At 41.5% G+C, this 15,103-nt stretch overlaps 1 protein-coding gene across 1 annotated transcript in view; it reads left to right on the top strand.

Moving 5' to 3' along the window:
- The window catches only part of TRIT1 (tRNA isopentenyltransferase 1), a 49,888-nt gene extending 36,476 nt beyond the window's left edge, over window positions 1–13,412 (top strand). Inside the window, exons 3-11 of the mRNA XM_010354201.2 lie at window positions 27–125; window positions 1,214–1,359; window positions 4,168–4,310; window positions 6,338–6,449; window positions 6,775–6,887; window positions 7,138–7,215; window positions 9,794–9,903; window positions 10,216–10,333; window positions 12,523–13,412. Of these exons, the coding sequence (XP_010352503.1) occupies window positions 27–125; window positions 1,214–1,359; window positions 4,168–4,310; window positions 6,338–6,449; window positions 6,775–6,887; window positions 7,138–7,215; window positions 9,794–9,903; window positions 10,216–10,333; window positions 12,523–12,692 (1,089 nt within the window). The 3' untranslated portion in view covers window positions 12,693–13,412. The remainder of the gene's footprint in view (window positions 1–26; window positions 126–1,213; window positions 1,360–4,167; window positions 4,311–6,337; window positions 6,450–6,774; window positions 6,888–7,137; window positions 7,216–9,793; window positions 9,904–10,215; window positions 10,334–12,522) is intronic.
- The last annotated feature ends 1,691 nt before the right edge of the window (window positions 13,413–15,103 follow it).

Here is a 15,103-nt window from a genome sequence, read left to right as displayed (position 1 = left end):
ATCATGGTATCCTTCTTAATGTTCACATTGAAGATATATTTGCTCGAGACAAAATTCCTATTGTCGTGGGAGGAACCAATTATTACATTGAATCTCTGCTCTGGAAAGTTCTTGTCAATACCAAGGTAAGTTTAGTTCACTTGTAACTCATTGAGGAAATGGATTGCTCTTTCTTGCTGGCTAATTTTAGTGGGAGAAAGGTTGACTCTTGCCTATTTCTTATACTCAGCAACTATAATTTTCCTACTTAATATTCTCAAGCAAATGCCACCTCCATATGTGAAGTGTGTTCCTCTAGGCTGGTCTATGGGAAGGGGCTATGTGTGGGAAAAATGTTGCTGTTTGGATTAATTAGCATCTCCATATAAATTAACAGTGCATTAGGCCGGGCGTCGTGGCTCACTCCTATAATCCCAGCACTTCGGGAGGCCAAGGTTGGCGGCTCACCTGAGGTCAGGAGTTTGAGAGCAGCCTGGCCAACATGGTGAGACCCCGTCTCTACTAAAAATACAAAAATTAGCCAGGCGTGGTGGCACACGCCTGTAATCCCAGCTACTAGGGAGGCTGAGGTGAGAGGATCGCTTGAACCAGGAGGTGGAGGTTGCAGTGAGCTGAGATCATGCCACTGTACTCCAGCCTGGGCAACAGAGCGAGACCCTGTCTCACAAAAAAATAAAAATAAAAAGAGACAGAGAGATGTGATTCAAGAAAAAAATATGTAGAATTCTTTATAAAAATTATATTTTAAAAAACGCAGTACATTAGCCTGATTCAGTATTTCCTGGCTGGCAGCACAGTATGTATATCAGGGAGATGTCCATCACTGACCTTATTTACATAGGTGCTACTATGTAGGGTAAGACTGTGTAAACTGTAATTTGCTGGCAATCCTGGTCTCCTTGTTCACCCTTGCTGAGAAGACTAGACTCCTGGATATGTTAAAATAGATATATTAGCCCTGGTACCTGTTTGAACTTCTGACAAGGAAGCAAATAGCCAAGTGTTTCCCTATGCTGTAAGTCTTCTTTTTTGTTTGCTGTGGCCTCACAGCACTTACCACAGCATATTGGAATTTTCTGTTTATGATCTGTCTCTCACTATATGGCAAGATCTTCTGATTATTCTGTATTCCTGACACTTAGCAAAGTGCCTGGCACGTATACTGTCTCAGTGTTGGTTGAATTAAATTTGCTTCTAAACCATCATTTAATAGCCCCAGCAGATGGGCACTGAGAAAGTGATTGACCGAAAAGTGGAGCTTGAAAAGGAGGATGGTCTTGTACTTCACAAACGCCTAAGCCAGGTGGACCCAGAAATGGCCGCCAAGCTGCATCCACATGACAAACGCAAAGTGGCCAGGTAAGAAAGTCTGGCCTGCTGACCCCAAATTCCTTTACAACTAGGGAGCAGTCAGTTCTTCAGTTTGCCCAGGTGATGAGAGAGATTTGGTAATAGCAGTTAGTGGAGATTGATGTGGTGTTCTAACTCAGCAGGTTGGGAGGCCCTGAGTTATTGCTTCAGTTCAGCTCCCTCAATAAATAATTGCACCCTACTTTGTTACATTTTAAATGCATAGTACAATATCGTTTTCCCCTAGGGCCTATATAATGTTGCTTCATTTTCTATTTGATCTTTGCTTGTATAACAGTTTTCATATACATTTTTTCTGGCATGCAGTTTGTTTACATTGTGATTTGGATTTCATAATTGATTATGCAATGCCATGTTCTGCCCCAGCAGCTTTCCCAGTGGGAGGTGGATTTTATAAACTGTCTCACAGATCAGCTCACCTTTGCACATGGAAACTATCTGGTAGGGAAGAGAAGTAGTGAATGAACTCACAAGGTCATGTTTTTTTAGGTTGTTTTGAAATTGCAGCCTCATGTTAGGTTTATTTTTCTGCAGAATTAGGAGTGATACCACTTCTGGCATAGTAGGACATCTAATGAAGGACCTACTCTATTGATGGTTGTGCAGATCAAATATTAAAGTAACATCTCATATTCATAGGGATTGTGAAGTACTCCACTCAAATGAATTTGATATTTTTCACCCTAATTTTACCCCCCTCAATGAAACAATGTTAGAATATAGGATTTAAAACAATTCATTATTATTATTACTTTTTTTTCTTTCTTTCTTTCTTTTTTTTTTAAGAGAGATAGTGTCTAACTTTGTTGCCCAGGCTGGAGTACAGTGGCACGATCATGGTTCACTGCAGCCTTGACTTCCTGGGCTCAGGTGTCCTCCTGCCTTGGCCTCCTGAGTAGCTGGGACTACAGGTGTGCACTGCCATACCTGGCTAGTTTTTAAAATTTTTAATTTTTAGTAGAGATGTTTTGCTTTGTTGCCCAGGCTGGTCCCAAACTCCTAGGCTCAAGCGATCCTCCTGCCTCAGCCTACCAAAGTACTGGGATTATAGTCATAAGTCACAGTACTCAGCCAAGAAAAGGGTTTCTTCAGGTAGGGTTGTCCTTTGCACGGCGAGGGAGTGGGGCACAAATTGTATTATCTAAGTTTTTTCACCCCCTTAAAGGCAATATAACCCCATTAAGAATGCATGTTTCAGATTAACGAAGTTTATACTTTTCAGTATCCAAACATTTTAAACACTTTAATAGAAAACATTCAGTTTTTTTTAAAACTTAGGAACATTATGATAAACATTCATTTTTATATTGTTTTATTACATGATTCTAGAGGTTGGTGTTTATTATTCTCTCCTTTTACTAGTCAGTTCTTTCTTTCTTTTTTTTTTTTTTTTTGAGACGGAGTCTTGCTGTGTCGCCCAGGCTGGAGTGCAGTGGCGCGATCTCGGCTCACTGCAAGCTCCGCCTCCCGGGTTCACGCCATTCTCCCACCTCAGCCTCCAAGTAGCTGGGACTACAGGCGCCCGCCACCACGCCCGGCTAGTTTTTTGTATTTTTAATAGAGACGGGGTTTCACCATGTTAGCCAGGATGGTCTTGATCTCCTGACCTCGTGATCCACCCGCCTCGGCCTCCCAAAGTGCTGGGATTACAGGCTTGAGCCACCGCACCCGGCCTAGTCAGTTCTTTCTTATCACCTCTCCTCATTTTGCTGCTTCTAAATGAGTAATGAGTTTGAGAATTTTTTCTTAGTAAGAGTCAATAGGTTCTAAGCAAGACCTCTAGAGTCTCATTTAGAGAATGAGAACTTTTTTTTTTTTTTTTAATCTTTCTTTTGGCTTGAGGCTGTATTTTAACTCCAGGTAAGTGAGATATCTATTCCTACATTTTTTTTCTCATAGATCTTCTTTGAGAAACCAGTGATACTAAAAGACAAGGGGTCTACACTCTTGCGTTAGGGTTTCAGGAAGTAGAATTGGGTCAGGAAGAGAAAGATCACTTTCAGGCTGATAAGTTGCAATTACCCAGAGTGGTAGAGTATAGATTGGGGAGTTAAATTACCTAGTGCTGCATAACATAATAGATACAGACAGAAGTGGATGGTGGCTTAAGAATAAGTATGTGAGTTCTTTTCTCAGTGATCTTTGTGCCAGTAGAGCACTGGATTAGCCAGGAGCATTCTTCATTAATTTGACATATTTAAAAAAGAAAGCTGATGAGCTGGATGTACAACATGCTTTTGTACTGTGGGAAAGGCACGCCAGCGAGACCAGACTTGTTGGCTTGTTACAAAGTGTCCCAAACAAGCTCTTTTACTGTTTATCTGAAAGGGAGTGAGTACCATTCTGTTTGTATAGAAGAAATCTCTTGTTTCTGAACCTATTTAACTGATTTCAGAATAATTTATGTATCTTTAGAAAAATAGGATTATTTATTACTTTACCTAAAGTTTTCTTTAGTACCCTTTTCTGAGTAGCTGTAGGACTGGAGTAACCCTAGACCTTCATGTCTTTTGGAACTTAATGCAGTGAAAATGAGATTAAGCCTTTCTGCGTCCCCCCTTTTTGAAGAGACAGGGTCTGTTGCTGCTTAGGTTGGTCTTGAACTCCTCAGCTCAAGCAGTCCTCCCAGTTTGGCCTCCTGAGTAGCTGGGATTACAGACGCGCACACTGTCATGCCTGGCTTTCAAGAATGAGGCTTTCTGTAATAAACAGCCTTTCTCCTTGTTTTACCTGAGAATGAATATTTTCTGTTGTTTTTTATGGGTGTACCCCCTCCCTCCCCTTTTAATTACTTAGGAGCTTGCAAGTTTTTGAAGAAACAGGAATCTCTCATAGTGAATTTCTCCATCGTCAACATACAGAAGAAGGTGGTGGTCCCCTTGGAGGTCCTCTGAAGTTCTCTAACCCTTGCATCCTTTGGCTTCATGCTGACCAGGCAGGTAACAACCCTTTGATGCCCTAGAGTCCATCTGTGATGGAACTTAGAGTAATAAGTTACTGTATAGAAAATGCTTAGAACCATGGGTGGCTCGTAATAAACCCTAAACAAGTATTAGCTATTAATTTTATTATCATTATCATTATTTGTTGACTTAGGCACAGTGCCGTTCCCCCTAGATATCTGTTTGGAAACGGAGAAAGGATAGCCCTGGCACTAGGAGAAGACATCATGGGTAGAGTGGGATGGGATGGACAGATGGGAAAGAGACTGCCATCCAGGGAAGGTCCAAAGGAGAAAAAGAAGGAAGTTTCTTGTGGAAGGTTGGCTGGAGGCTAGAATGTTCTAGAAGCAGTATGCCTTATAATTAGCTTGCTAGCCTGATGGTATTTTGTTGCTAAAGTATAATTATGTCCTGTGATAGTAGTAACTTACTCATCCAGCAAACGTTCAGTAAGCATTCAGTGAAGTGCTGGGTATTCTGTGTGGTACTTCGTTTTCAGAGTTGAAGAGGCAGTGCCTTTTCTTAAGGAATTCCCAGTCTAGTGGGACAACAGACAAGGAGATAGATACTATCTGTCTGTCTATTATTTATTTGATAAATGCTGGGCTAGATATATTTTCAGGGTGCCGTAGGGTCACAGAGAAGGGATGACGAACATTATCTGGGGGGAGTCAGAGACCAGTTTGCAAAGGTAGCCTATGATTGTCCTGAAAAGATGACATCATTATGTGGAGAAACAGTAGAGTGTAGCACTGAAGAGCACAGGCTCTTGAGGCAGACTGTCTAATAGCAAATTCCTGATCTACTAGCTTCTAGTTATGTGAATTGTAAGACAAATTAGTTTACTTTTCTGTGTCCCAGTTCTCCTGTAAAATAGAGATAATAGTAATAGTACATATCTCATAGCTTCATTAAGGATTAGATGAATTAATACGTGTAAAGTGCTCAGAATGTGTCTGACACATGACAGGTCCTCAATAAATGCAAACTTTCTAGGAAGGTTACTGTTGCTGTAGGCCAATAAATCGCAATGGTAGGGATGTAGAAGAATATAATTAAAATGGTGACAATCTATTGTTAAATTAACTGCCATAAATTGATTTAAAAAGGGAATTTTTCTTTTTTTCTTTTTTTTTTTTTTTTTTGAGACGGAGTCTCGCTCTGTCGCCCAGGCTGGAGTGCAGTGGCGTGATCTCGGCTCACTGCAAGCTCCGCCTCCCGGGTTCACGCCATTCTTCTGCCTCAGCCTCCTGAGTAGCTGGCCACCGCGCCCGGCTAATTTTTTTTTTTTTTTTGTATTTTTAGTAGAGACGGGGTTTCACCGTGGTCTCGATCTCCTGATCTTGTGATCCGCCCGCATCGGCCTCCCAAAGTGCTGGGATTACAGGCGTGAGCCACCGCGCCCAGCTAAAAAGGGAATTTTTCAATAATGGAATTTTGTAAATAAAAACTTCTACTCTACAATTCAGCATAAAATAATGGTGTCTGATTCATAGTAAAGCTGTTTGTCACATCTGAACAATTACGACCTCTCACTCTTTGCTTGCTTGCTTGGCTCAGTAGTTTAGAATGTATCTAGGATGTCTTTGGATTAAAGTTCCATATTCTTATCCGAGGTGTTATCTAGGGGTTCTTAAACAAAGTAACACTGAGTTACAGTATAATGACACATTAAATTAAAAATAAGAAAGGTAAACCAGGGGATCCTCAGCCACCTCTAAAACACATTGGGATATACATTCCATGTGAGAACAGAATATTTGTCCTTCACAATTGCTATAGTTGTATGCTTTCTCTATATGATGAGGAGGCATGTGCTTCATTCTGGCTGTTTTTATTTGGAGCTGCAAAGTCTTAAATGTGAGTAAATAAAGTATGAATTATTACAATAATCTTTGGAATCTGAATTCTTTCTTCCATTTGGATAAATTCTCTTTTTTTGTGACCACCTGTGCACTCATCATGTAAGTATATAGTAGGTACCTACAACTTGCTTGCTGGTTAATGGGCTGATTTGATTCAAGTTCTAGATAAGCGCTTGGATAAGAGGGTGGATGACATGCTTGCTGCTGGGCTCTTGGAGGAACTAAGAGAATTTCACAGACGCTATAATCAGAAGAATGTTTCGGAAAATGGGTGAGGATTTGGCTGTTATTCTGACCTACTGTCCATCTTTTGCCTACAGTCAAAAGACCATAATGCTAATACTAGCTTTGGGTCTACCTGTTTATCAGCCTTCATTACAGATGCAGTTTTTTAATCTTTCAGACAGTCCCAGGAGTTAACTTTTCAAGAAAGTAACCTGGTGGGTAGGGGAGGGGAAAATTTCAGAGAATCAGTAACTGCTCAGGATCTCAATTTCCTTATCTGACAGATGAAATGGCTCAACTAGGTCCATCTCCAAAGCCCCTGCTAGCTTTTAGGAGCAATGGCTCATCTGCTGATGCCCTCCTATTCCCAGCCAGGACTATCAACATGGTATCTTCCAATCAATTGGCTTCAAGGAATTTCACGAGTACCTGATTGCTGAGGGAAAATGCACACTGGAGACTAGTAACCAGCTTCTAAATAAAGGTGTGAATTCTTCCATCTGACCTAGTCTTGGACATCTTTGGGTGGCAGGGTACTCTGCTGGTATGGTCTGAGAAAGAGCCAAGGCTCAAAGCGTCCCAAGTAGCCTTCAGCTCAGAATTGAGATTTTTGTCCACCAAGTCTGACATTGTACTGCCATGACTGACTTTCTCCTGCTGGGCTGGGAGGGCCTGCCTCTCTGCAGGGTAGGGAGTGCTTACCTAGATTTTCTTAAATCTACTGTATCTTTCAGGTATCGAGGCTCTGAAACAAGTAACCAAGAGATATGCCCGGAAGCAAAACCGATGGGTTAAAAACCGTTTTTTGAGCAGTAAGTCTCATGTTTTTCCTTATACTATGGGTCTGTTTTCAATAGAATATAGATGTCCTCAGCTCACCCAGAAAATGAATTTTAGATTCCGGGCCTGTTCTGAGATTCTGGATCTGACCTAGGGGAAGTTCTATAACATAAATTATTATCCAGGGATAATAATTTCTTGTGATGTCTCAGAAAAAAAAAAATTGTTTGCATTGAGGAGTCTGCTTTCTGCCTTGAACAGATGGATACTGGCTGCAAACAGCTAAGAACAACAGCAGCATCTTCTTAGGAGAGCTGGTGTTCAGGGCTGATTTTTAGCTTCAGTTTTGTACCTGAAGAGCAGTCAGATTTCTGTAGGGAAGATTTTCTAATTACAATGTTTTCTGGGGGCCACATGAGTAGTATAAAAAGACACCTTCACCATTTCTCCCAGCAGCTCCACATGGTGCTTCAGATGCTTCAAATGAAACTTTAATTAAACAGCATTTTTAAGGGAAAAGGAAATTCTCATTCATTTGGCCCTGTACTGTGTCTTTGGCACTAAATTTGGTGCCATACATATATTATTGAGTCTTCAAGGTAGGTGTTTTTCTTTTCTTTTTACAGATAAGAAAATGAAGGCCTAGTGAAGTTAAATAACTTGCCAAAAATCACCCAGTTAGTCGGCAGTAGATAACTGAATGCAGGCCTGACACAGAGTCCACACTCCTTTATACTACTACTCTTACTTCCTTTAGCTGTAACTTTAGCAAGACAGCATTAGTATTGGACTGTGGGTAAAAACTATGTGGTTATGAGTGAAAGGAATTAATTTAAGCATAAGTGAAACTTCAGTTTTATCTTGTGGACACGTTTTAAATATGCTTCTGAATCATCCTGTGTTTACCTTTCACTGGTAGACTTCTGCTCTCAATTACAGATAGGGCCAGCTGAAGCGTCTGCCCCACTCGGTGCCTCTGAAAATACATACCTTGATCCCTGCTGTTTACCACTAAACTGCTAACATTCTTTCTCCCAGCTCCCACTCTCTGCCTGAGCTCTCCAGTGGAGTTCTGGTGTGAAGAGGCTCGTTATGCTTTCTTCTACTTATCCTGTTTGCTCTGCATGTCCTGGTAGATAGAAGTCTTAGTGTCATCTGAAGTTGAAGCTCAGTGCTGTACTACTAATTTCTAATGCAACTTCTCTTCTCCCCATGTCTGACAATAAGCCTGTAACAGAAGACTTTTTGGTAACAATTTAGAACTTCTTCCTGTAGTAAAACCACAATAGTTCCTCCATCTCTGTGGCAGGAGGAGTTGATGGCACAGTGTGTCATATGCCTGTTCCTCATTCGTGTGTATGCCGGCATCGTCCTGGTGCTGAGTGAAAGGCACAGCTGCCCTGTAAATCAGGAGCTGTGCGTGATTGGCCAGGGCTGGTCTGCTGGGGTATGGTTCTGGCAGAAAGCCAGGGGGACTTCCCCACCCCAGCTTGGCCTTGGACCCAAGCCAGAAATAGCAGCTGGGAGCCGAGAACTTGTTGAAAGGTGCTTAGACAGGGCACAGAAGCCCAACAAAGGGCTTAGAGGAGAAAGGAAAATGTAGAGTGGCCTGGAAACAGGTGCAGAGCTTAGCCAAGGCCAGGTGTGCTGTGGATGCTGCCTGCACCCTACTAGTCTCACCTTTCCGTGTGGTGGCAGGTGCAGCCCAGTCCAGTCTATGAAGAATCTTATTTGTGGTTGGCACAGTCAAAAGGCCAGCACCTGCCAGTCGTTGGCATCCCAAGGCCTTTGATGTTTTTGCCTATGGGTGATGCTCTTTGCCTTTAGGCAACTGAATCAACCTAGCTGTGGAAGGCAATTTAGTATGTACATAGGCAGGGAAGCTAACTGCAGAGACTAAACTCTTGCAACATGGTTGGCTCAGGTGGTTGAAATACCTGTAGCTACACTCTTTGCTACTTTCAGTCTCATCTGCGTTAGAAAGTGTCTACCAGGGGGTGTTTCTTGAATACCCTCTAGATCAGGTTTTTAAAAGAAGTTGCTCAACTACATCAATTCTAAGGTTTCTTTCTGGTTCGCAGATTCTGTGGCTTATTGGCTGATATGATTCTGTTCCCAGCCCATGCTGTCAAAGCATTTCATGAGTCCCAGGCTGCTGAGGGAATATATGCAAACCTGAGGCTAGTATCTGCTCCTAAAGAAAGCTGTGAATTCTCTTGCCACAGATCGCCATCATCGTAAGATGATATGGAACTTAGACTAGGCACTTACTTAAAGCTGTTAGTTTATTTCTTCTTATGATGTGCTGTCTTTGTGTTGTAGCTCACACAATGGTCCCTCGAGCTGTTAACTCTATTCTGGTTTCCTGGCTGATCTGGAAGATCCTGCACCCATGTATCCAGATTATGTAGCTAGTCTTATTGGCTGCAGAGCAGTTAAACCTCTAGGTCTTTCTTGGATTGTGGTTCATGTTTCAGTTAGAATGAATAGCATGGTCAGAATGTTTACTCCTTTGGCTCTGTGTATTTCCCTGGAGGATTTCAGAGTCCTGGGTGCAGAGTAGATTGGGTTTGAGGCTGACCTCTCACAACCTTTCTTTGTCATCATTAGGACCTGGTCCCAGTGTCCCCCCTGTCTATGGCTTAGAGGTATCTGATGTCTCGAAGTGGGAAGAGTCTGTTCTTGAACCTGCTCTTGAAATCGTGCAAAGTTTCATCCAGGTAATTGTGACTCATGATACAGTCTATTGTCTGGTTTTCAGAGCACTTTCGTTAGCTGACACCTTTGTTGCTATATTGAAGAACCAGGCCTTCTTTTCCATAGAATAAAGCCAAAGGGCTGGCTGCTTTTCAGTACCTGGAGACTGCTTTTCTTCTTTTACATTCAGAAAGGTTGTTGCTAAAATCTGTATACAACCCATCTGCTCTCTGGGGTGAGAAAAAGGAATCTTAGGAAAATCCCACTTCCCTTAATAAAGAATTATATCCAGATCTCTTTGAATTGAATATTCCCTTCCACCCTTGTTCTTTTAGGGCCGCAAGCCTATGGCCACTCCAATAAAGATGCCATACAATGAAGCTGAGAACAAGAGAAGTTATCACATGTGTGACCTCTGTGATCGAATCATCATTGGGGATCGCGAGTGGGCAGGTAGAGTATGGGGAGGGGCATGAAGAAATCTATAAGGGTGGGTTCACACTGACTTCATGAAATTTAAGGTCTTTGGCAGATTGAACCTGGAGTCTATTTATTTGTAAAGGGACAGCTAGATTCCTCTAAGAGCCTGTGCTCAAATTCACTGGAGGCTTCCCCCAACTGGGGAGTTGTCTCTGTATTCTGAGATTCAGAGGAAAATCAAATGCTCTCCATCTTCAGCTGGAATTAATATTTTATACTAAGAGATCTGCAGGTAACTTTCTAGAGCTCCTTTGACTTTGTGGTCCTGCCTTGGAGGAGTTTCTTGGCCTTTCATGTTTATAATTCAGTGGGGCGGGATCAGGAAGTAAGGGTGTAAGGGAAGCCAGGCAGCTAATCCAGGAGACTGGAAGAAGCAGAAGCGTAGCTGGGAGCGGGCAGGAAGTACAGTTACTCCTCCTGAGTGTGGTTTTTAAAAGTGGTATCTCTTCAGTAACCTTTGAGGTAATTGTTGACATAGTGGTAGTTGCTAAAACTGTGATAAAAAGATGTTAAGGGAAACTGTGTGAAAGTAAGCCTGTCACACATGTATAAAGGTTAGTTCCCCACCACCTCAGGGCCAGCCCCACCCTAAGGCTCTGTATCCCTGCATTAGAGCCTGGCTCTGCCTCTGCCACAGAGTTACATTGCACACACATCGTTGGATTTTCAGATTTCTGCAGTGATCCAATCAAAGCCCAGGACTTCTCCCCCAAGCCTTGAGTTTACTTGGTATTTAGAAACAGGTGTAAGGTTTGCTGCTTTCAGGCACAGTGGGGCTTGTCGTTTACTCAGCGGCTGAGATCCTTCTGTTCAGAGCACTGTTTTGCATGGGATTCTCAGAGAAGTAGATTTTTTCTCCCCAAAGCAACCAATAGGATGATTAGGTCTATTAACTGGTAACTGGCAAAATGAACTCCGTTGTCAGAGACTGGGGATGGCTGTGATTGCCCAACCAGCAGAAGAAGCCTCGATTGTCGTTGGTTTATAATGATGAAAGGGGAAGAGAAAGAGAGTGTCTGATTGTTTTTTTCTAAAGGAAACTTAGTGGTTCGATTTGTTGAATGTCCTTCAGGGATAGCCTTAGAGAAGCAACATGTGTGAGCCTTTGTGAGCTTAGCTTGTGTAAGCCCTTCTGTAGTGCCATCTGTCAAGTCCTTGCTCCCATCTCCTGCTGCCATGGAGAGCCAGCCCAGAAGCCCATTTTTTGCCTTAGGCTCTAGCTGGAGAACAAAGCTGACTTATTTCCCCAAGTAAACTTTTCTCTTAATTCTAACCTCTACGTTACTTATTCTTGCTTCTAAACTCTTCAAAATGATGTTTTTAATATGTATAAAAGAGAATTTAAACTAGTTGTCTATCTCTTTCAGTGTTCCCAGGTGAGATTTCCTTGAAAAAAGAACAGGATAGTGAAAATAAACCTGTATAAGTTAGTCATAAGGTGGGAACTGTCTTAGGGGTGACAGGTCTGCAGTTGATAGCAGGCAACAGTGGCCCTTTAGCTTGACTTCCTCCTTCAACCCTCGGAAGAAATTGTCAGTGATAAATGCACCTTCCTTAATCCCTGGAGCAGTGTGTGCCTAGATAATAGGAATCTTGCCAGAGAGTTGTTCACATAACCTTTTTGACCCAGGCACAGGGATGCCAGACCAGGAAGGACAACAAGGCAATGCCCTGCAATACAGAGGATTTGAATTTCTAACTTTCAGCCTTACAAGTTAAAAATGTATCTGTAACAGGAAGACCCATACTACAGAGACCTGATTCTGGAAAGTGGGATCTCTTTTTGAAGCCCTGGGTCTAAGTAGAAGAGTTTACCTGCTGTGTGACCTTGGACATTTTGTAAGACCTCTCTGAACTTCAATTTCCCTTGTGTAAAATGAGCAGAATAGTACCATCTTACAAGACTGCCATGAGGATTGGTGATGTAAAGTATCTGGCAGGGAGCACTTGATATGTGGTAGCTCACTCTCTTTTGCCAGCTCGCTGGCCATATAATTTATTCTTCCCTTAAAAATGCTAAGCAGCTATACCCGTACATGTGTTGATCTTGCTATTTATTGTTGAAGAAAAGCATTGTATAGTTAATTTTACTTGCTTCTAGATTCATTCTAGAGCATTCTAATGAGTTTTTTTGTTTGTTTGATTTGGTTTTGTCTTATCAGCGCATATAAAATCCAAATCCCACTTGAAGCAACTGAAGAGAAGAAGAAGGTTGGATTCAGATGCTGCCAACACCATAGAAAATCAGAGCATTTCCCCAGACCATGACAAAGAACCTAAAGAGAAGAGATCCCCAGGGCAGAATGAGCAAGAGTTGAAATGCAGCATTTAAGAGACATGTCCAGTGGCCTTTGGAAAGGTGGTGGGGATCCACTTCTGAAGGGAGGGGTATGTCTGTCTCCCAGTCTGGGCAGAGGAGTGCTATGCAGAATTTTGTGCATAGCAGAAAAGCTCCCACCATTTTCTTTCATTCAGTGGCGTGTTCTAAAGTCTCATGTTCTCTATAATAGAAAGAGCAGGTCTTGTCAGCTCCTTGTATGGCTGATGTGTCTGGAAATGATGTCGTTCAAGAAAGCTTTTTTTTTTCTTTGAATCTTAAAGGTTCTATTATTAAAAGAGGCACAGATTCCACATTTTTATACATGAGGATCTTTTTTTTGTGGTGAATACCAGGACTGACTGCATCCCTTTAAAGAAGTTTTATGTCCCTGACTCTAGCTAAAATTATCTGATTTCCAGATGCTTTTGTAGATGACTGAAGTATTTGTGAGCCACATATTGGGAGTTCTAGATTTGAGTGAATGGCAGGACAGGATCATCCCCACTGAGATGATTAAGTGAACCAAACTAGTTCTCGGAGTTCTACAGAGAAGGAGGGAATCAGACTGAGGAAGCTGTGTCATGGGACTTGAAGACCAAAGACTTTGCAATTTGCAAGCTGCTCATATGTGAGTTATTATCACTGCTGTCTTTCTATTGAGTTACAAATCTATATTTTTATTGAAGTTTAAATAAAGAAAAAATTTAGAAGAGCCTCTTTGATCCTTAAAAAGAATACAAGTCCATGTCTAGTTTATACACAGTATGCTCTGTTATCAACATGATATAGCTTTTTCTCAAATTTGACCTTCTTCGTAGATCATGCTGTCCATTTATGTAGCAGGTGTTTATTTAACACATTATAGTCCTTGAAGACATCTAGAGAGGGTCTTTTATTAGAGATCTATTACTTCTAGTTGAAGCCCTCTTTCTAGAGTGACCTGTGCTGCCAGCAATATTAAATAGTTATTATTTATATATAACATCAAATATAGCATTTTTAGGGTATAATTCAGCAGCATTGACTACACTCACAACATTGTGCAATCGTTACCACTATCTATTTCCAAAACTTTTTTGTCACTCCAAACAAACTTTGTGCCCTTTAAGCATTAACTCCCCATTCAAATACATTTTGTTTGTGCAGAATCTACTATATGAGAGGCCCTGAATTAGGCTAAAGGGAATGCAGAGATGAGATGTGTTCTTGCCTTCAGGGAGCTTATAAATAATTGCGTGTTTACACAAACACCAATCCAGGCAAGAGAGGATCAAAGGCCACAAGAGCTGTGTAGAATTTCAGTTTAGAAGGAAAGGAAGCGATCATGGAAGGAGAAGCATTTCTGCTAGACCTTGAAAAGCAATTATTGGTAAATGTTTTGTTTCCTATGCATATAAGACTTCACAGAGGAGAAGGCAGAGTAAAAAAACTATCTAACTTGATTGACCTTTTTTTAAACAGTGCTGAATTCCAGAACCTCACCCACCTTCAACTCATTTGAATCTCAAAAATAAATTTATTCTCTGGGCAAAGAAGTTTATTAACTACTTTAGGAGCTAACAAGGTGGGAAGCCACATCTTCCCAGTGGGAGTGGAGATGAGTACTTACTGTGAGCCACGCAGTGCCAGGTTCTTTTTATACGTTATCTTCTCACACAGCCCTGGGAGGGAAATGCTGTTTCCTTTGCTATTAACCGGGGGGAAACTAAGGCTCAGCAGTGGAGTACAGCTAGCAAGTGGTAGAGCTGGAATTGAGGTGAGGCTGGTAGACAACCTTTTAAGCACTGTGTTAAGCTGGCAGTTTGTAGGGAAGAACCTTTAGTTTCTCTGAAATATTCTTCATTCAAGGTTGCTAAATATGCTTTAAAGCCTAAAAAAGTTTCAGTAGACAAGCAGGAAAAACTAGTTTTAATAATTGTACGTTAAAAAGCCTTTAATTCTTCCATCTGAAATACTTGGAGCAGTAATTCTCATTGAACTCATTGTTATCTCTATGGCAATTGGAAATCAGGAATTTTTTACAAAAAAAAAAATCAAAGTGTCTAATATTTATGAAGCACTTACTAAGTGTAAGGCACTGTGGTTGAGCCCACTGTTCATATTCTTAGCAATTGTAAATTCAACCAAATGAAATTCCTTTATCAGCAGCAAAGAGCCTGGGAAGGGCAGAACACTCACTAGAAATCTGCCTGGTGCTCTGGTCTGAGGCATTACCCTGAGTAGATTTCCCTTTTGTGCCTGCTCCCCAATGAATGACTTTGCTGTCAAGTGTAGGGAAGGAAAGTAGTTTGTCTTGTGATGGGCATAAATGTAGAGATGAAAGAATCCTTTATCTCTTGTATGGATGGGGAAACTGAGGCCTAAAACATGGATGTTCCAGTCACAGAGCAAGGCAAAGCCAGGACAAACCTTAGATCACCTTT

This window comes from Rhinopithecus roxellana, chromosome 12 (assembly GCF_007565055.1).
Source record: "Rhinopithecus roxellana isolate Shanxi Qingling chromosome 12, ASM756505v1, whole genome shotgun sequence".
Classification (NCBI taxonomy): Eukaryota; Metazoa; Chordata; class Mammalia; order Primates; family Cercopithecidae; genus Rhinopithecus; species Rhinopithecus roxellana.
The sequence above is the reverse complement of the archived record's forward strand: the minus strand, read 5'-3'. Positions and strand labels throughout refer to the sequence as shown.